Genomic DNA, 20,378 nt, shown 5'->3' on the forward strand with positions numbered 1-20,378 from the left:
GATTCATCTTATTATCATTGGCATGCTATAATTTAATTAGCAGCAATTTTTCTTTCTTAGTGGTACATAAAATATGAGTGCATCTTACAGTTGATGGTTTCTTAGATTCAGTGAAGTAAAGTATCATTAAAGCATCTCTGATAACAGTTATGTTTACTCCTCTGTCTTCCTGCCTCTAGGGTGAATCCTTCCATGGTCTCGATATTTCCTTACTTCCTGTTTTCTACTCCTCCTTTAATCTTCCACTTTTCTCGGGTAGAGTCAGACTATTACACTGCAATAAGGCAGTGCTGAACACAATGGTGTAATTGTATCATGGTCCCACATGATAAATGCTCTACATGATTATAAATATGTTTGCTACAGAATTAACTCCAGTTAAATACATAAGCTAGTTAAAATACATCTTAATTTTTTTTTATAATTTATTTATTTTTCCCCCAAAACCCCAGTAGATAGTTGTATGTCATAGCTGCACATCCTTCTAGTTGCTGTATGTGGGACGCGGCCTCAGCATGGCGGGAGAAGTGGTGCGTCAGTGCATGCCCGGGATCCGAACCCTGGGCCACCAGTAGCGGAGCACACGCACTTAACCGCTAAAGCCACGGGGCTGGCCCACATCTTAATTTTTTAAAATGTAAACAGGCCACCATGTTATATGATCCTCAATTTATGAAGACAACGTAGTCAGAAGCAGAGTAGTGTTGGAATTAAATAAGACAACCAAAGCAATATAATATATTTAATGACAATATAATTATCATTCTCTGAGCAGCACTATGGCCTAGAAGAGTCTCTAGAGAGTAAAGGTTTCTAAACAAGTCCAGATGCCCTGTACCATCCAGTTATCCTTGTTTACACCCTTTCATTCTTCATTTGTCTGTGAGGCTGGGAAATCCAGTGGTCTTGTGTCAGGCAGCTCATGGAAGGGAAGCTGTCCTCATTAGCACTCACATGGGGGGACCTGCCATGACCCCTATGAAGAGCTGGTCTCTTACCTCCTCTTCCCACAGCCTAGGATCCAGCCAAAACAAAAGGCTTGCCCCACAAGCCCTATAATCTGCAATCCCAGACTTTCCTGCCTCTCTCCTGCCTTTGCTCAGGCTGATCCTTTCATCTACGGCAGCACTGTCTAACAGGACTTTCTGGGATGCTGGAAATCTTCTGTAGATCTGCACTATCCAATACAGTAGCCACCAGCCACATGTGGCTATTGAGCAGAGCACTTGCAATGTGGCTAGTGCGATGTGGCAAGAACTGAGTTTTTAATTTTATTTTACTTAAATTTAAATGGATACATGGCTAGTAGCTACTATATTGGACAGCACAGATCTAGCATGTACTTTTCTATATGTGCATCTAGCATGTACATTTCTTCTTCTCCAAATCCCCAACCTTCGAGGGGCAGCTCAGTGACTGTTTTCTCATGCAATCCAGTCTTCCCAGCGGAAATCATTCTTTTCTTCTTCAGAATTCCCATTACACTTTGAACCATTATTGTAGCACTTAACACTTTTTAACTTATAGATGTTTGTATATCATGTCCTCTACCAGTCCCCTCTCTGAGAGCTGTGACTATCTCTTATTCTTAATTTGGACCACACTATACTTCACGATGCTTTAAAGTGTTTGTTGCATGAATCTATAATAGCAGAACAGCAATTAACATTCGCAATAAGGAATCGACAAGGATTGCTGTGCAATAAAGGATTAACCTTGCCAAAAGAAATGTTTGGGCCTTGGCCTCCAGCTCCTGGGAGGTAATTTCTAAGCCCTTGGAATGTCCTGCCTGATAGGAAGGTCTTTGTTTACCTGGGGTACTTGGGCCATGCCAGATAGTCTATGCTAACAATGTGATTTATGATGGGGGCCTTGGGCTATGAGTTCTCAGCTCAACCTCTGGAAAGGCTGGAGACTGGGGTCAGCCATGTGGGCAGTAGCTGTATCTACATGGCTGACCCCCCAATAAAAACTCTGTACATCTTGATGAGCTTGGGTGAGTTTCTCTGGTTGGCAATACTCAGTGCAGAGTGTCACACATGATTGCTGGGAGAAATAAGCACTATTTGCACAACTCCTCTGGGAGAGAACAACTGAAAGTTCTGTTCCTGGTCTCTCCGGGATCCTGCCCTATATGCCACTTCTCTTTGCTGATTTTAATCTGTATCCTTTTGCTGTAATAAACCACAACCGTGAGTATAGTGGCTTTTCTGAGTTCTGTGAGTCCTTCTAGTGAATTACTGAACCTGAGAGTGGTCTTGGGGACCTCTCAAACTTGCAGTTGCCCAAGGTAATCTATGTCATATGCTTGCCTGGAGCCAGCCCCTCTGAGAGTTCAGCTCCTTGTATCCCAGCCCTGATCACACAGCCTCTGGTGGGCTGATGTCCAGAAATGATAAGTCTGGTCCTTAACATGGGCAATGGAGTGGTGAAGCAAGTATCTCGGACCAGGATCACACAAGGAGTGTGTATTGGAACAGAAGAAATGGATGGGGGACTAACGTGGGGGAAGGAGCAGAGAAGCTGGGATGCATACAGCAATGGTGTGGTCAGTCACGATGAGGGAGTAAGTGAGAGGATCAGGTAGCTACAGGCCCTCTACTTGAAACTCTGGAGGCTCTGATATCTGTGTGTGCTCTAATCCTCAGGAACCAAGAATCCTGGCCCCTAGGATTCATGAGCCATGGAGCAGACTCCTAGGCCAGAGCTTACTTGATTGAAGACAGGGTTATGCCCACTCTTTGACTGTACCATTTGTCTACTCTTGACCAAAGGACCAGACATCCAGACCCTGAGCAGGAAGGTGGTAGGGGCAGTGAGAAAAAGAGCAGAACAACTTACATCAATAAGCAAGAAATCCCAGGTGGGCATTCCCTCCCTACTCTCCCAGAACAGATTTCTGATACCAAGTGCTGTGATTTAAGAAAAGGCTCCCTTCTCAAAATCATGTCCTTTATACCTCCAGAAATTCTACTAATTAGAAATTCACTTACGTAGCAAACACCTAAAACAGGGTTAAGAGAAATGGTCATTCACAACTTACTGTAGATTCAATAAATTGGATTGCTTTCCTAATCTGAGTTTAGCTGTGTTAGAGGAAAGAGTCACTAGCTTGTGGGGGTAAGGGAGAAATCATTCTAGAGTGCGAGCACTTCTGGTCAGCATAGGTAGGGTCCCCGGGTGGGGGCAGGGCTTGGACACAGGGATTATTGAGGACACTGGTCAGCTGGAGAGAAAGGAAAGAGCCCAGAAAGGGAGGTAGGATGGAATCTGAAACAAATTTCCCAGACCCATGCCTCCTTCTGCCCCAAGACCAAGTTCTGCTATCACTAATTCTCATGTCACTGTCCCTCCTCCCAGAGGTAGGCTTGTCCTGTATGGAAATTCCAGGAGAGAAACATTGAGCTGGCTTCACGAGGGCCTCATGGGAGACTGCAAATGTTTTTCTAGACAGACCTAGAAGTAAAACCACCAGCAAAGAGAATGGTCTGTGGGGTAAGCGGGGGTTGAAGGAGGGAGAAGGGCAGAAGTACTTTCTGCTATATGTAGAATGAGCACAGGCTTAGAGACATTCTCTGAGAAAGGAGACGTCTGTTTTTTCATTTCCACAGGACCTGGCACAGGGTGGGCACTCAATATTTAAGGAATGGCTGAATGAATGACATCCCCTCATGTTGCAAAATCATGCAAGTTGCCAGACTCACACAGGTCAAATCATTTCGTGTTTGGAATCTGAGCTTTTTTTCCTTCCTAAGTAGGCACTTAATCCAGTTGTTCGGGTTTAAAGATGTTTTAAACCTATTTTGAATCCTAATTTCCCATCTCCTATCCAGAAAGCCCCTAAGCTTGCCCTTCATTTTTCCCTTCCCCTTTGCAACTGAATCCTAGGCTTCATAAGGGTCTCAGAACATCTGGGAGGCATGTGAGTCCTTTTTTATTGGAGGGGTGCTCTCGTGAAACTGTTCAAACACAAGAACAGAAGATGACAGTCCCAGCGAGGCATGAAGTGGGACACAGAGCACAGCATGAATGAGGAGCAATCCCGTGAGCTCCGGGGAAGTGCAGCTGGAGGGGTCCTGGCTCCTCCGAGAGATGGGGCACTGCTCGTGGTGGTCCGGGAGCCGCTTCTCTGTCTGGTGAGGGGAGTGTGGTCAGCAGGTCCACATGGGGAAGGCTAGTCAGGCCCCAGAGATGTCTATGCCCTTTCCCAGGCACAGCCTCAGAGCCCCTAGGAAAACACTGACCAATAAATTAAGTTGAAAAATATGAAGGAGGCAGGGAATATCAACCTGGAGTATTTGTCGATGGCATGGGTGTTCTGGAAGATGCGAAGACCCATCTGGCCCTTCAGAAGCCCCTTCTTCCTGGAGGAGTTGGATTCATTGCTCAGGGCCAGGTGGACCACTATTTTGTCTTGCCTTTCTTCTTCTGTCAGGATATGGTTTCTCGGATACCCGGCCAGGCTGTTGGCCTCAGACTCACCGTAGCTTCCATCCAGCATCATGGTTCTTGACTGAGGCATTTCACACTGTGGGAGGCAAATACAAGGGGAGGTGTCAGGCATGTTCAGGCCTATGAGAGGGGCAGAGGAGGTGGCCTGGGCTGACAGCAAAGCCTCGTGGCTACTCAAAACCACAGAAAGGCCTCTGGAAGGCTCTGCAGAGATCACTTAGTCCAAGGATTCTCTACCCCAGCTTCATATTAGGGTCACCTGGGAGACTCTTTAAAATGGCCATGCCCGGGCTCCATTCTAGACTAATGTAAAGCTCCCAACGGATTCTACTGTGTAGCCAGGGTCCAGAACCACTGATTTAGTCTAAACACCCTCAATTGCAGAGGCAAAAACTAAGACCCAGAGAGACTACACAATTCTCCTGAGATCACACAGTGTCAGTCAGGACTTTAAATCACACATTCTGATCCAGTTGTGGGACTCCACCTCTTTGTGCATGAATCAAAAACTGATTAGGTGGGAGAGTATCTCTATTCTAAAGGATTCCATTTAAGGGTAAAGGGTCATGGTGCCCGCAATGTATTTTTAAATGGGTCAACAGCACCAACAAAACTATGTTTCTATGGAGAAAGAGCTCATACAAAAATGGCAAAATGTTAACAATGTTGGATGTAGGTGCAGGTATATGGATATACGTTATCCTATTTTTTTACTGTTTCTGCAAGTATGAAAATGTTTATAGGAAATTATAAATTGATGCGGTCTATACAGAAACTGATGTATAATAATGTACATCTGAAATTTACACAATGTTATAAGCCAATGTGACCTCAATAAAATAATTTTTTAAAAAAATTATAAGTTGGAGGGAAGGAAATGGTTTCACTTAACTTCTCCCCACCATTTGAGTCAGCAAAGACAGGGCTTCTAGCTGGTACCTGGACTGACTGGTTTTGGCCAAAGGCATGAGGTCTGCCTGATATATCCCACTGGCCTTATTCTTCTCAACCTGTGGCTATAATATTTCTAATCTGGCTCTCAGTCCTGCAGTGTCTATTTTTCCACTTGGGAAAGTGAAATAATGATGGTTCACAACCTGCCTCCTATTGTTATGGATCTTGAAATACACAAATGGTACCGTGAAGCTTTAGGATACAAAAATAGATGAATAATTTTATGTAAAATCAGAATTACTTGAAGTATTCTCATCCTTGAAGAAAGCTTTGGTGGTTTGGGGAGCTGTTTTTTTTTAATCAGGCATGATTATTTCATTATCATTTCTATGTCTGGTCCCATCAGCAACAATAGTTAAGTAGCACATTAATACATTCCTAGAATAATTAGCTCATAGACTTTAGGTATAAAAGGTTATCTATTTAATTCTTTGCACTTAGGTATAATCATACCCAAACTTTGATAAAATTGTAAGATACTGTTACTGGGAGCTTTTTTTTTTTTTTAAGACACAGATCTTGCTTTTTTTCCTTGCTCAAAACTCGAATTCTTTCTGCTAAGGTGAAAATGGACTTTTCTCCTAAGATTTTGAGTTAGAATCAGGAAATGCCAACAATTGATGATAAATCTCTATTTTCGATATCGGCTTATTTCTAAGAAAAATTAAGTGGCTTCTGGCACATTGGACAGGTCTGGATAATCAGCCAAGGAATTCGAGCATGCCCAGGGGAGGCAGACCCCATGCCCCCACACTCTGCCTGCCGGCTTCAACCCAAAGCAGCAGGTCCCCCATTCGAAGCGGGGTGCACCTAGCAGCCTCCAGTCAGCCTTGCCCTTTGCGTAATGGAGGTCAGACTGCAGTGAGCGTCAGAATCACCTGGGAGCCTGTTAGCAATGTGGATTCCAGGCTGCCATCCTGGAGATTCTGAATCACTAGGCCTGGGGTGCAGCCTCAGAATCTTTGTTTTTAACAGGCTCAGAAGGTGAATCCAGGCCTAGTGCTCCGTGGCTCTCACTTTGGGAAACTCAGCTCCACCAGGGCCATTTTAATGGTCACAAATAGTGGTTTCTCTGTGGGGCGGCAGGAGAGAGATTTTGTGTCTTCCCACCACGGTCTGCCCTCCAGCAACTACAGCTTCTCAGCCTTGAAATCCCACATTTGACGTTTGATAAGAGTGTAGTACAAGCCCTCCCCTCCCGGGGGTCTGTTCTCACACAGACAGGGAGCTGGACGTGGGCCCACTGGCCTCTCCACGTATGATTTCCTTGTTGCTCTTTAGGCAGTGTCACATCAACACTGGCAAAGACTGGCCCCGGGTGTGGTAACAGCTTAACGAACTGCCTGAGGACAAGCTCTGTGCGGTTAACGGTTCATGAGTTCACATTCATCTGAAGAAGTCTTTGCTACTCTTTGAACAGCTCTATACAGGAAAGTATAATGGACCATAAATCAAAAATGTTTAATTATAATCCAAAGGCACTTGATAATGATCAATGTGCAAATTACCGAAAATTTGCGCAAATACTCAAATGCTGAAATAAAAAAGGTCTGAATAGAATTTTAAAAATAAATTCTTAAACAATCTAGCATATTTGGAGACAATGTGGAAATATTAACAGGTAAAATGTGGGCATTGAAAGACTATTTTTGAAAAGGTAACACATCCTCTTTTCCTAAAATTTAAATCTCTTTTATGCTAAGGAGCTACCAGCCACCTAAGATGTACATAAATATGGGATTTTTATGTTTCCTGATCTCTACACCTTTTAGATGAACACCCATTTTGATTAGTGCAATGATTAGCAATGATTTAGTAACAAGTTGGTATTTTATTTCTTATTGTGATTAATAAGAGTTTGAATATGAATAGAATAGACTTCACCCCCCCCGCCAGTGCCAAAGGCCCGTGCACATTACCTTGAATTCCCCAACTGCTTTCTATCTCGTAATATAGTTTAGTATAGTATAGTACAGTATAGTATAGATAGTGTAGTATGTCCAATGAGTCTGAAGGCTAAAGTCGTATGTGGCTAAATTTTCACTGGGCCAGAGCACTGATAAATACAGGAGTTTTTAATTCTAGAACTCTCCCTTTGTCTGGTCATAGGACAGGGAAGCATTTTCCCTAGACACGTTCAGTAATAATAGTGACACTTTATGCGTGTCTAGAACTCTACAGTTTCAAAACAACTTCTACATACGTTCTCTCATGTGACCCTTACAGTAACTCTGGGGGGATGGTGGGTGAGGGTTCTGTTATACCTTTTTTACAGATGAGGAAACTGAGGCTCAGATTAAGTGGCAGAGTTGGACCTAAGAACCCGGGTCTTCCTATTCCTAGTCTTTGTCCAAAGACTTTCTGCCCCCTGAGATTCTTGGTGGTAGAAGCTAGAACCTCTTCTAAAATAGATCTTCCTCCTTTTGCATAAACATCTCCCTCCCACCCCCTCCACCCCATTCTCATCCCACCAGTAGCATGTGCTCAGACAAGGAAATGAACAAAACTTCTCCTGCCTTCTCCTGCAGCTTCCGTTCCTTCCGCTCCTGCACGGTGGTCAGGTAGTTGACGGCTGCGTACTCCAGCACCGAGAGGAACACGAACACGAAGCTGACCCAGAGGTAGATGTCCACGGCCTTGATGTAGGAGACGCGGGGCATGGAGGCGTTCACGCCTGTGATGATGGTGGACATGGTCAGCACCGTGGTGATTCCTGCAAACATCCAGCTTTAGTTCAGCCGCCAACAAGGGTACAGAGCTGCCCCACACTTCATTGTCACCATCTTACATTCTCCATCTCTTAAATCTAATGAGAAATTCCCCGGGCATGTTTCCACCATGTAGAGGTGTGCAGATCTGCTCCACAAGCAGCCCGGCCGTTCTCCTCCTGGCCAACTCGCTGCCTGTTTCCTTTCAGTTGAAGCCCCCTGGGACATTGGGTTTCTGTGATGTGGCTGACAAGATCAGGCATGCTTCAGAAAGGACCTGATCAGATGTGGAATTTAAAACAGTGACTAAAGGGCACCCCAAAAGGAACCTTCCCCTACCTCAAGGAATGACCACATTCTCCCTCATCTAAACCACATTTATTAAGTCCATGAAGACTGTGGAAATTCCTAGACGGCTATTATGCTAGTTTCTTCTTCACTATGCCTTGCTGGTCAAACACTCACATTTCTTGGGGCCCAACCTGATTTTGCCGAAACTGGCAATGATGTGTTATAAACATTCATTCTGGAATTCAGGGTCTGTGAAGATCTAAAACCACAACTCTAGGGAGTGCAGTCCTCTCCTTCCCAGAAATCACAGAAGACAGGTCCTGCCTCCAAACTCTCAGTCTGTCTGAACAAGACCAGCAAACAAAGTCTTTGCATTTGCAGAATAAGTTTTTGGCATTTGTAGATTTGTCTTATTTATTGAAGTACCAAGCTCTAATACTGCCAATGGTGGAAGTCTATACCCCAAATAGGCTATATCTTTCTGAAATGATCCTAGCAGAGTGGATGTAGTTTTAGCTAATTGTGGTTTTCATAATGTAATCTAGGAAACTGAGAGCAACATATGAATGGTGAAGGCTAGAAGCAGGAGGAAAGTTTGCTCGTTTTGACTCTGACAGCCCATCAGTTAAGAACTCTGAATAATGATTATACTTTTTCTACACATAGTGATCAGTTGAAAAAAATAACGGCCCTACCACACCTTATCAAATGCTTTTACCCAGTGAAACTCTGGCGGGCACTGCTCTGCGGTCGATCCAGAAGGACACCCAGGACAGCATGACCATCAGGGTGGCAGGGAAATAGGTTTGGAGCAAGAAGAAGAAGATGTGGCGACGCAATGTGAAGTTAATGTACAGACGGTTGTACCAGCCTGGGGGACACAGGAAGAAGCCCGTGAGGTTCAATGAGAAGCAAAAATAAACCCCTTCCCTGGGGGTCTGTCTTTCCCTGACATTGCTCTCATTTTTAGCAGAAAGTTAAAAGTTAATAATCAATTGGCTTAATAGAAAACATTTCCTCTCCAAAATCTAAGCCCTCTCTCGTGTCAATAAATATCTTGCCAGTCTCTAGTACATTCACTGTTTTATTCAGTATAATCTAACTGCTCTTTACGGCATTTAGGGGAAAGGTAGAAATAAACACAGAGTCTACGGTTAGTTGTTTGTTTGGTTTTTGTTATTTGCAAACCACAACTGTATTTCCTGAGTGACTTGCTGCTTAGGAGTGTAAGAAGTTGGAGTGGTTCTATTTTGTTGAGGCCAAAACCCCTGAGGCAGGAGCCAGCAGAGCTGGGCTGTTGTCACCACCCCCTTTACTGTGCTATTGGTCAGATCAGTCAATCTCCACAACCAACACAAGAAGAAACAGGCTATTCACATGACTGTCTGACATCCATTTTGTAACTGTGTATGGGGATGGATGTTAACTGGACTTATCATGGTGATCATTTTGCAGTACATACAAATAATGAAACATTACATTGCACACTTGAAACTAATATAATGCTATGTCAATTATACCTCAGTAAAATATAATAATAGTGAAAAAAAATAAGTAAATAAATAGTCATCACCAAAAAAGCCGTCCATGAAACTAAGTAGTAAGGATTAACATACTTTAGATTTATTATATTAAAAATCTTTAAGTAATGCTTAAAAAAAAGTTTTAAATCTAAAAATAAAATAATAGGGGCTGGCCCTGTGGCTTAGCGGTTAAGTGTGCGCGCTCCGCTGCTGGCGGCCTGGGTTCGGATCCCAGGCGCGCACCGAGGCACTGCTTCTCTGGCCATGCTGAGGCCGCGTCCCACGTACAGCAACTAGAAGGATGTGCAGCTATGACATACAACTATCTACTGGGGCTTTGGGGGAAAAAAATAAATAAATAAAATTAAAAAAAATAAATAAAAAATAAATAAATAAAAATAAAATAATAAAGTCTGACATCTACTCCTCCCACTCCATCTGCCTTGTGGAAGTCACTCTATCCATTTTATGTAAGTCGTTAACCGTTTGATCATTCCTCAGGAAAAAATGAGGATATAGTTATTATGTATTTCATTATGGCAATTTGAGAATCACTAATTAAAGGCTGTAAAAAAGGATTGAAATTGTAAGGTTTCAAATGATCCACAAGATATTACCCAACCACTGGGACCAAAGACGGAGTCAAGGACAGGGTCAATGTGTAAAGTGGACTGAAGCTGTGAGCACACCCCCACCCCACTCCCATCTCGGCCCAGCCGCATCAGAGAACGTCAGAACTCAGAGATGGTCCAGCTCTGTGTCCCAAAGCATCAGGTACACACAGTGGTGGGGTACACACAAGATGATTTCAGGGGTACAGAGACAGGTACTTTTTTTGTTTGTGTTCATTACATTTATTGTTAAAGTCACCTTCTATTTATGGGAAATGACATCAGTTTCCCGGTGATATAAAGTTCCTTTTCAAAATAAAGTACAGGGCCCGGCCCTGTGGTGTAGTGGTTACGCGCACACGCTCCGCTGTGGCGGCCCCAGGTTTGGGATCCCTGGCGTACACCGACTCACCGCTTGTCAAGTCATGCTGTGGCGGCGTCCCACATAAAGTGAAGGAAGATGGGCACGGATGTTAGCCCAGGGCCAGTCTTCCTCAGCAAAAAGAGGAGGTTTGGCGACAGATGTTAGCTCAGGGCTGATCTTCCTCACACAAAAAAAATAAAGTACAAAAGGGGAGTTGACTCAAAGGAAAAAATTAAGTAGATGGCAGCATAAGCGGTACATAAGTAAGACAAACATCGCAATGATGTTATGTAAATAAGTGAGATCTTGTAAATAACTGAAAGCCAGATTGAGTCTAACTCTCTTATTTGGGACATGAGGAGACTCCCAGAGGCTTATCTAAGACCTCAGCCTGAGTCACAGATGAACTTGGGTCAGAACTCAGGTCTCCAATGCCCAGGACAGGGCTCTTCTCACACAACATCCCTTCAATTCCGCAGTGGTCACTGAGGGTCTCCGCATGTGAATGCTATGCTAGGGCCTGGAGGGGATAGAGAGAAACCTAGACCTTGGTTCCTGCCCTCAAGGATTTTCAAGGAACCGAATGGAAGTCCCACAGAATGGAAGTGCTCGAGATGTGGAACTGCGTGTATCTAAGTGCTAAAATGTCCATCTTTGTAAGCAGTGATGTTAGGTTTTGGAAAAGAGAGACCCGAATCACTATTGGCTGGAATGATGAAGAAAGGCCTCATGGAGATGAGTTTTCACGGGATGGGTGGAATCCCTGGGAGATTTACCAGTCTCCAAAGCCCTGTCCTATTCCAGAGAGATTCTGACTTAATTGGTCTGGGGTGGGAACTAGGCTTGGTTATGTTTTCAAAGTTCCCTAGGTTCATGGTAGCACTATTCACAATAGCCAAAAGGTGGAAACAACTCAACTGTCCATCAACAGATGAATGGATTAAAAATGTGGTGTATCCAAGCATGATTTCACTCATACGTGGAAGATAAACAAACACATAGACAAAGAGAACAGATTAGTGGTTAGCAGAAGGAAAGGGGGTTGGGGGAGGGCATAAGGGGTAAAGGGGCACATATATATGGTAACTTCGCAAATAGTAATGTACAACTGAAATTTCACAATGTTATCAACTATTACGACCTCAATAAAATTTTTTTAAAATGTGGCATATCCATACAATGGAATATTATTTGGCCATAAAAAGGGATGGGATTCTGACACATACTACAGTATGGATGAACCTTGAAACTATTATGGTATGTGAAATAGGCAGTCACAAAAGGACAAATATTGTATGATTTCACTTATATGAGGTACCTAGAATAGTCAAATTCTAGAGACAGAAATAGAATAGAGGTTCCCAGGGGCTGAGAGAAAGAGGGAATGGGGCGTTATTGTTTAATGGATACTGACTTTCTGTCTGGGATGATAAGTGGACAGTGGTGATGGTTGTACAACATTGCGAATGTACTTAATGCCCGTGAATTGTACACTTAAAAATGGCTAAAATGGTAAATTTTATGTTATGTATCTTTTACCACACACACAAAAATACTAGCCAACAACAACAAAAACCTTTCCCAGGTAATTCTAATGCGCTGCCAGAGTTGAGAAACATTAACTTAGAGCAGTATTTCTCAAAGTGGGTGTTCCTGGACCAGTAGCAACAGCATCATTGGGAACTAGTTAGAAATGCAAATTCTCGGGGGCCCACACAAGACCTACTGATGAGAAACTGTGAGGGACAGAGCCCAGCAATCTGTGTACACTGTCCCTGGGGGACTTATTAAAACACAGATTGCTGGGCTCCACCTCCGGAGTTCCCAGGTGATGCTGATGCTGCTGGTCTGAGCACCATACTTTGAGAACCACGTTGGCTAAAAGCAATGGTCTTTGAACTTTGATATGCATAAAAAGCCCTTGTTAAACATGTAGATTCTTGGACTCCACCACCTGAGATGCTGACTCAGTAGCTTGCAGTGGGGCCCAGAAATCCACTTGTCAAACACATTTCTCTGGTGGTTTGGATGTAGGTGGACCTCAGGCTGAACCCAGAGAAACATTGCCAAGGGGACAAAGGCCATCTGGCTGGAGTGGAAAGTTAGTACTGAGGCAGGTAAAGGAAAGGTTGGGTCAATAGAGAAAGGCTGGAACAATAGGATGGGTCCAGACAATTACCGTGTAGGCTCCTGGGTTGTTTAAACAAGGTAGGTGATTTTAGTGGAGTGGATAAATAGAAAGTGATCTTCAAATAGGACAGAAACTACTAATCATTCATTCACCCCTCAGTCTTTGTCCAATCATGTCAGTTCTATTTTCCCTGCTTAAATTGGCACCCATGAAGCAAATCACATTGTTCCTTAGGTTTGCAAAGGGTCTTTCTGGAAGGGCAGAGAGCTGCCTTTACTCCATGAAGGACTATTCCTTTATCCTTTCCTTCTTTCTGAGAAAACCAGGGAGAGTTGCCTTGGAAACACTAGGAGGGAACCAGGAGCTTTGAAAATGTACACTCTGTGTTCTAAACAGAGCTCTCTTGGGTGAGATGATAGTCGTGTGGTGTGGGATGATAAACCTACTTGTTGGTACATCGTAAATAACGGGAGTAGGAGATGCATTTAAACTGGACTCCAGAAAGGCTTGAGTGGGGAACAAAACAAACAAACAAGTATGCTATTCCAATACGAAAAACATCTAAGATGAGTACACAGAGTGACTAAGGCAGATTGCCTGGCCACTTCCCAGCTGTGCAAATCAATAAACAACTTAATCTCTCTGAGTCTCAGTTTTGTCATCTGTAAGCTGGGGATGATAATATCTGTACCATAGTTTTGCTGGATAGAAATTAGTTAATTCACATAAAGCATTCAAAACAGTGGCACATAATCAAAGTTATATAAGAAACTCTTAAAAATGGTTTTCGAAAGAGAGTTGATTTGAACTTGCCAAGAATAGATAAGAAAGGAAAACTGTGTGACAATACATATCAGAGTGAGAGAGAAGAGAGGGATGAGAATGGGCATTGTGGGTGTAAACTGAAGCAGGCCTGGCTGTGCCAGCACCTACACAACGTTGGCTGGGGCTCGGCCTTTTCCAGCGTTTGATGCTGTGGACAAAAGGGTGGGGGTGGGGGCAGGAGAATGGGGAGATAGTGGCCATGCAGGGGCAGACAGTAGCACAAAAGCTTCCTACCGAAGGGCCTGGGCTTCTCAGCACTGGGACAAAGGGTAATGAAGTGAGAAGTCCTCGAGGGTCCCTTAGCCACTGCAGAGTTGTTGTGGGTTGAATTGTGTCCCCCAGAAAGATTTGTTGAAGTCCTAACTCCCAGTACCTGTGAATGTGACCTTATTTAGAAATAAGGTCTTTGCACATGTAATCAATGTAAACTGAGGTCATATTGGATTAGGGCGGGCCATAATCCAATGACTGGTGTCCTTAAAGAAGAGGGAAATTTGGACATAGATACCCAGAGACAACACCAAGTGAAGACACAGAGACACAGAGAGAATGCCATGTGACAACGGAGGCAGAGAGTGGAGTGATGCAGCCACCACCAGAAGCTAGTAAGAGGCGAGGAAGGAGTCTTCCCTAGAGCCTTCAGAAGGAGCATGGCCCTCAGAATTCTAGCCTCCAGAACGATGAGCAAATAAATTTCTGTTGTTTCAAGCACCCAGTTTGTGGTACTTTGTTATGACAGCCCTAGGAAACTAATACAAGAGCTAATGGTGAGATTAGAGAAGAGCGGACACATGGATCCTCTCGAAGCTTCAAACATAGCCCAGAGTCCAAGAAGAGGTTATGCTAAGTATTAAAAATGAGTCTGTAGATCTAAATATAGATAATAAATCCATTTCTTTGGAAAGCTATCTGTCTGTATTATTAAGTCAAACGAATCAGGTCACAGAACAGCATGTAAAATATGACCGCACTTTTGTGAAATTACATAATTAAAGCAGGATGTCTGCAAGGGTGTCTGCTAGATTGTTAGGAATGATTACCTCTGGCCATGGGATTTCAGAGGGCAGCAACCTTTTTACTCTCTGATTTTAAGTGCCATTTGTGTTTTGTAGGACCATGCATTATTTTAATAAGAATAATGTATTTTCATTGGGAGGGGAAAAGGTTGAGGCTGAGGAAGAATTCTAAAGTGTTTTGTTTCACATTTGCATCAGACCATGGCAAAGTTAGCTACCGGTGCTGCTGTAGAAGGCCAGTCTGGAAGTGGTGTGAAATTTCTGAATCAGAAACTGAGACAGGGAGATCTTCTCATCTGTTTTCAGGGACTCATCCCCATTCTTCCAATACAGCATCAGATCTTCATCTGTATAGGCATCTTTGGGGAGAGGAAAATAGGTTAACTTGATTCCTTTGATTCCTCTTCTTCTGATGCAGGGGGAAGCAACAGGGAAATCCCATACCAGCCTAGGAGTAAGCAGGTCCTGGTAGGCAGGACTCAGTCTCATGGTTACTAAAATGGCACAAAGATCAGAGAGGGAATAAGGCCGAGATTGGCCATTAGGAATATTGATACTTACAGCTTTCCAGCTCCAAAGAACAGGTCTGGGAGTCCAGGGGAAAGTGGCTGAAGTCCATGTTGCACATGGCAGTGACCGTAATCCTAGACAACCCAAACACACATGTGGGCTCGTGCAGGGAGTTATTGGCTCACATGCATGCACAGAGTAAGAGGAACACAGACCCGACCACGAGCAGATGCCTCCTCATGTCTACTGCAGAAGTTTGGAAACCCAGGTACGTAAGTTGTAGAACCTTAACATTGAGAGTTTTGACTTCTAGAGGAAATGTTATTGGTGTTCTGCCTGGATCCCAGATGTTAGCTGCTAACAGACCACATCTGTTCCCTTCTCTGGGCATTGCCTTCAGCCAGCCTCCCGCAGAGATGCCCAGGAGGTTATGCCCCTTCCATACCCCTCACCCAACGCTATTAGCATCTAATTCTGGTGAACTGTACAAGCAGGCCAGGAGGATGTGGGGTAAGACTGTGTAATCCCTCCAGTTAGTCCAGAAGCCAATCTGCAGCAGCACTCAATAAACAGTAGCTATTGTTATTTTTTTAAATCTTTAATACAAATAAAGTAGAATCAAAAGCTCTCAGAGGTAGAAGGTACATAGAAGGTCATTGTCTCCCTCAACTCACTCAGACCTAACTAGTCTCCTAACTCAAGCTTAAGGTCCCCAACAATAGGAAGTCACTGGCTACTAGGGAGTCATCTTGAGAGAGGTCTAACTGGCATAGGAAGCCACATCGTGTAGCCCCCAGACCCAACCACAGTGACAAACTCTTCAGGGCCACACATATTAGAATGACATTGGACAAAGAAACCATGATCCCATGGACAATTACCTCATGCTGTACAGCACGTGCCCATCCGGGAACACCCTCAGCATGATGTTGTCGGTGGTGGTGTCGTGGATGAATGACCTTTTGGAGTGAACAAAGAAGACGTCAGGGACCCAGATCTTCTTTACCAGCCGGCCATCAAAGGTCATGCTCTTGTTGCTGGTGCTGGAGAAGGCCAGCCTCTCGTCCTTCCAGTAATGCCGCAGGTACAGGGTCATGGTGAAGTCCTGTGGGAGCCGGGGTGAGACCAGATAGAAACAGCTTAGACAGCTTCCTTCCTCACGATCGACCCATCATCCACCACTGTAACGGATACCTCAGCCTCTGCCTCCAGAGTCAGAGCTGGCAGTTCTGCAGCCCTGCGGGATGATGGCCAAGACGATGGTGCTGCTGCAATAGGAAAGAGAATAGCTTGTTTTTGTGCATGGGGAGTTTGGAGCCAGGAGACTGAGCTGCCCATCCTTCGGGCTTTGCAAATGAAACCTGCAGCTGTGATGCTGACAGCCTGGCCTGGGGCCAGCAGGGCGAGATTTCCCCAAAGCCCTGCTGTACCTCACCTGGACCTTTGCACACATGACTCCTTACCTAACTGGTTAACCACTCAATTTCAGCTTAGTGGACACTTCGAGAAACTTAGACAGTCAAGCGTCCCATTTAGGACAGTTTCTATCATTGGACTTGTAAGATCCTTGAAGGTACAGTTGTGTCCTGCTCACCATTGAATCCCCAGGCCCTACTTTAGGGCCTAGAAAGGCACACAGTGGGTGCTTAATAAGTATTTGCAAGATAGAAAAATCAGGGGGATGATCAGATGAGGGGATGGGCAGCTGCATACCTACTATAATTTCATCCTGAAAGCTTATCCTGTTAAAAAGGGTCTCCTCGCCTGCCTTAATAGGTAGTGCCTTAAACCGAGAGTTGGGCCTTACGCCACAGCCAGAGCTACAACACAAGTGCAAACGAGTCAATAACCACCCAAAAGACCTCTTCTGGGAGCAAGTGGAGGGAGGATGGAAAGATCCATGGCGGTGGTGGGCTCGGACCGTAGCGGCCACTTCTGCTCCACCACCACAGCCTCCTCCCTCCTGGCTGTCCTGCAGGGCTCGCCCACCTCTCCAACCCCATCTCTTCCCTATTTTGTGCCCTGCTCCTTTAGTTTGTAAACTTCCTGTTTCTTCCGCCTCCGGCACCTTTTCCAACCTCTCACTCTGGCCTTCCCCAGGGCTGTCTCTTTTTTATCCTTCAGGTCTCAGCTGAAACAAGGCTTCTTCAGAGCCTTCCCTTTCCACTCGACCTTGCTGGGCACTGCCGAGGAGTGCGTAGGGAAGCTATGCTCTCGGCGGGCACTGGAGATCAAAGAAGTACAGAACTTCAGTCTGACAACGTCCACCTTCCGTGCTCCTCCAAGTGCGGTTCATCTCACCACTCGCATCACTTGAGGAGTGTGTTCAAAATGTAAAGTGCTGGGCTTCACTACCAGAGACTCTGAATGAGGAAGTCTAGGGCGGGGCCCAGGAATCTGTGTTTAACCACCTCTGCAAGTTATTTTTGGCCATGAAGCTTGAGAAGCTCTGCTCTAGACTTTACTGCACTTCCACCTCCCAGTTTTATCCCCTCTGGCCCCAGCTCTGCCCACAGCCTGCGCCCCCACAGCCCCACCAGCCATGGCTCTCGCAGAGGCTGCCCCACCACGGGCGCCACGTACCATGTCCACCTCCGAGATGCTGTCCAGGCTCTCCACCTGCACGTCCACGCCCACCGGGATGGCAGGGCCTGCAGAAGAGCAAAGACAGCTGGTTAAGGCACGTTTCTCTCCACCACCTGGCTGGGAGACAGCCCAACCCTCCTCCTGGGGAGTCTGACTGGAGCAGGGGTGAGGCAGTGGTTCCAATTCTATAAGGTTTTCTTGCAAGTTCCTGACATGTTGGGTGCCCGAGCTTCCTCTGAGAGAGCAGGAACTGTGTCTGCCTGTATGTGCCTTTCTGGGCCAAGTTGGGTGTTTAATCCATGCTTGTTGGAGGAGTTCATGAGCTGGATTACTCCTTTCTACATCCCAGGGCTGTCTCTAGGGCAGAGGTAATAATGTTGCTCTAGTATCTGAGCAGAGACCCTGGTCATTTGTCCTCCTGTGACATCTGTAAAGGACAGAATGAGCCTTAAGAGCCACTAACCCCGGGTTGAGGCACCTGCACGCCGGGGGCTGGATTCACTCAGTCATTCAACACATAGCTGGGATCCTGCCCTCCAGAAGCCTTCCACCCTGTGTGAGACAAGATCTTCTCTGTGCGCAGTTAGATCGCAGCAAAAGAGGACACTGCGCAAGGTTTTGAAACCCTTTCAGGACATGTCGGATGAAAAGTACGAGCATACGTAGTGCAGACACCTAGCACTGAATTTTATCTGGCCTGAGGCAAGATTTCTAAAACCGTGTTTATCTGTGGGTTTACCTGTGGCTTCCTGTTCTATTTCTTGAGCTGGGTGGTGGTTACATGGGTAGGTTCACTTTGTGATAACTTAGTGGGCTGTACACCTATAATTTATGTACTTTTCTGTGTGTATGTTATGCTTCCATAAAATATTTTTCTAGATATTAGTATTTTTTTTAAACCTAGAATGGAGAAAACCATAAATCTGTGTCTGTCAAGCATGTTAATGAAGGCCATTACATTCACAAGTGAAAAAGGTCTCTGAGAGAGTCTCCTGGGGAGAGGGCATCTTAGACGCCAGCCCCACTACACCTGGGTCCTTTGAGCCCCGGCCAGGGAGTGCAGGACCAGGGCATGCCAACCCACCCGGTCTGAGCCAGGAGAACCTTAGGATGGCAGCGGGAGTCTGGGTCTTAGGGAGTGAGAAGGACTAGAAGGGGCTGAGACCGGCGGTGGGCCGGGAAGGAGGATCGGAGATCCTGACATTGAGTAGGAACTAGAAGGCTCAGTCCTCAGTTTCAGCCCAAAATGGCAGCAGGAGGTCCTCATGGAGGTGGCCCGGGGCATTGGATGGGCTCACCGACTCCCCCGAATCTCCTCCCCGTAGGCTTGTTAATACTTGCAATTCCACCTTTAAAGATTTGGCTTTTTGGCTGAGCCTGATAGAATGGGAGCATTTTATTTATTACTAGTGGGATTTAGCGGATATTTTCTGTGTTCTCAAACATGAAAACAAATGAGTACAATGCTTTATTTTTGCTTTTTCCCTCTCAGATAAATCAGGGTGTGAGCTGATCCTTTTATTTTCCTGTGTCCCTCAACTGACGACTTAGGTCAGGGCCCATGAGAAATTCATGCCCTGAAAGCCATATTCTCTTCTTATTCTAGGCTCCAGGAATGCCTGGAAGGTGCCAGGAGTGGAATGTTCCATGTGGGGAGAAGGTCTCCTCTTCAGGGCTAACTGGTCTGCCTTTCTCTCCAGAGGGGCTTGCAACACCAGGGCGGGTCTGCCCACAGCCTGGCCAGGGTCTCTCCCAGTACCCGGACCCCTGCACCCCTGCACCCCTGCACAGGGCTCCATGCTCCCAACATGGCCATCAGGGAAGTGGGCTGGTTAATTTCCCCATCCCATCCTCTGGACCCTTCCTTAGCCTGAGATATTCAAATGGCCCAAGCAGAGCTCTTAACCCCCAGCAGCGCTGCCTCTCAAGGAAAGTGTGCCGTACTCCACCCGACTCACCATTCCCCTGTGCTCCCTTTCTCTGAAGTGCTGCATGACCTGCAACATCCAGTCGTGCCAAGAGCCAAAGCGAAGAAACAATATAGCCATCACTCTCTGGACGTACTTCCCAGGGGCCTGGTTTTCAGATAATGGGCACAGTGTTTGGTCAAGAGCTTGTTTTGACAAAGGACATTTTCCAGATAAAATATCAGCTTGCTTGGTGTCTGTTACTGTCTCTCTGCCTTGCTCTCCACAGCTCCAGCCTCCGTTCTAAGAGAAACTGGATAAAGCCCGCGAGGGTGGGGTCAGTGCTCTGGAGGTATTGTCCATGTGGGAGTGCAGGTCAAGTTCTCAGTGAACCTGGTTGTCGGAGGTAAACAATCTGTATGTTCAGGAGGCTCTAGAGCTGCATTCAGGGGGACTCACACCTCAAGCTTGAAGAGAACTGATGGCCCTGCCTCCTTGGT

The 20,378-nt window shown here is 45.5% G+C and overlaps 1 protein-coding gene across 5 annotated transcripts in view; it reads right to left on the reverse strand.

Moving 5' to 3' along the window:
- Positions 1-694: 694 nt before the first annotated feature.
- GABRR2 (gamma-aminobutyric acid type A receptor subunit rho2) overlaps positions 695-20,378 on the reverse strand; it is a 41,498-nt gene continuing 21,814 nt past the window's right edge. For 2 of the 5 annotated variants that reach the window (XM_087443878.1, XM_087443877.1), the window contains 7 exons: positions 17,969-18,036; positions 16,267-16,490; positions 15,437-15,519; positions 15,094-15,234; positions 9,124-9,276; positions 7,923-8,119; positions 695-4,528 (listed from right to left, as the gene is read on the reverse strand). In XM_087443878.1, coding sequence (XP_087300004.1) covers positions 4,229-4,528; positions 7,923-8,119; positions 9,124-9,276; positions 15,094-15,234; positions 15,437-15,519; positions 16,267-16,490; positions 17,969-18,036 — 1,166 coding nt within the window. In that variant the 3' untranslated portion in view covers positions 695-4,228. Of the gene's footprint in view, positions 4,529-7,922; positions 8,120-9,123; positions 9,277-15,093; positions 15,235-15,436; positions 15,520-16,266; positions 17,855-17,968; positions 18,037-20,378 lie in introns of those variants that run through there. The other 3 variants (XM_087443875.1, XM_087443876.1, XM_087443874.1) reach the window with 3 other exon arrangements.

Source organism: Ceratotherium simum, chromosome 19 (genome assembly GCF_057802395.1).
Source record: "Ceratotherium simum simum isolate JZ-2026a chromosome 19, ASM5780239v1, whole genome shotgun sequence".
Lineage (NCBI taxonomy): Eukaryota > Metazoa > Chordata > Mammalia > Perissodactyla > Rhinocerotidae > Ceratotherium > Ceratotherium simum.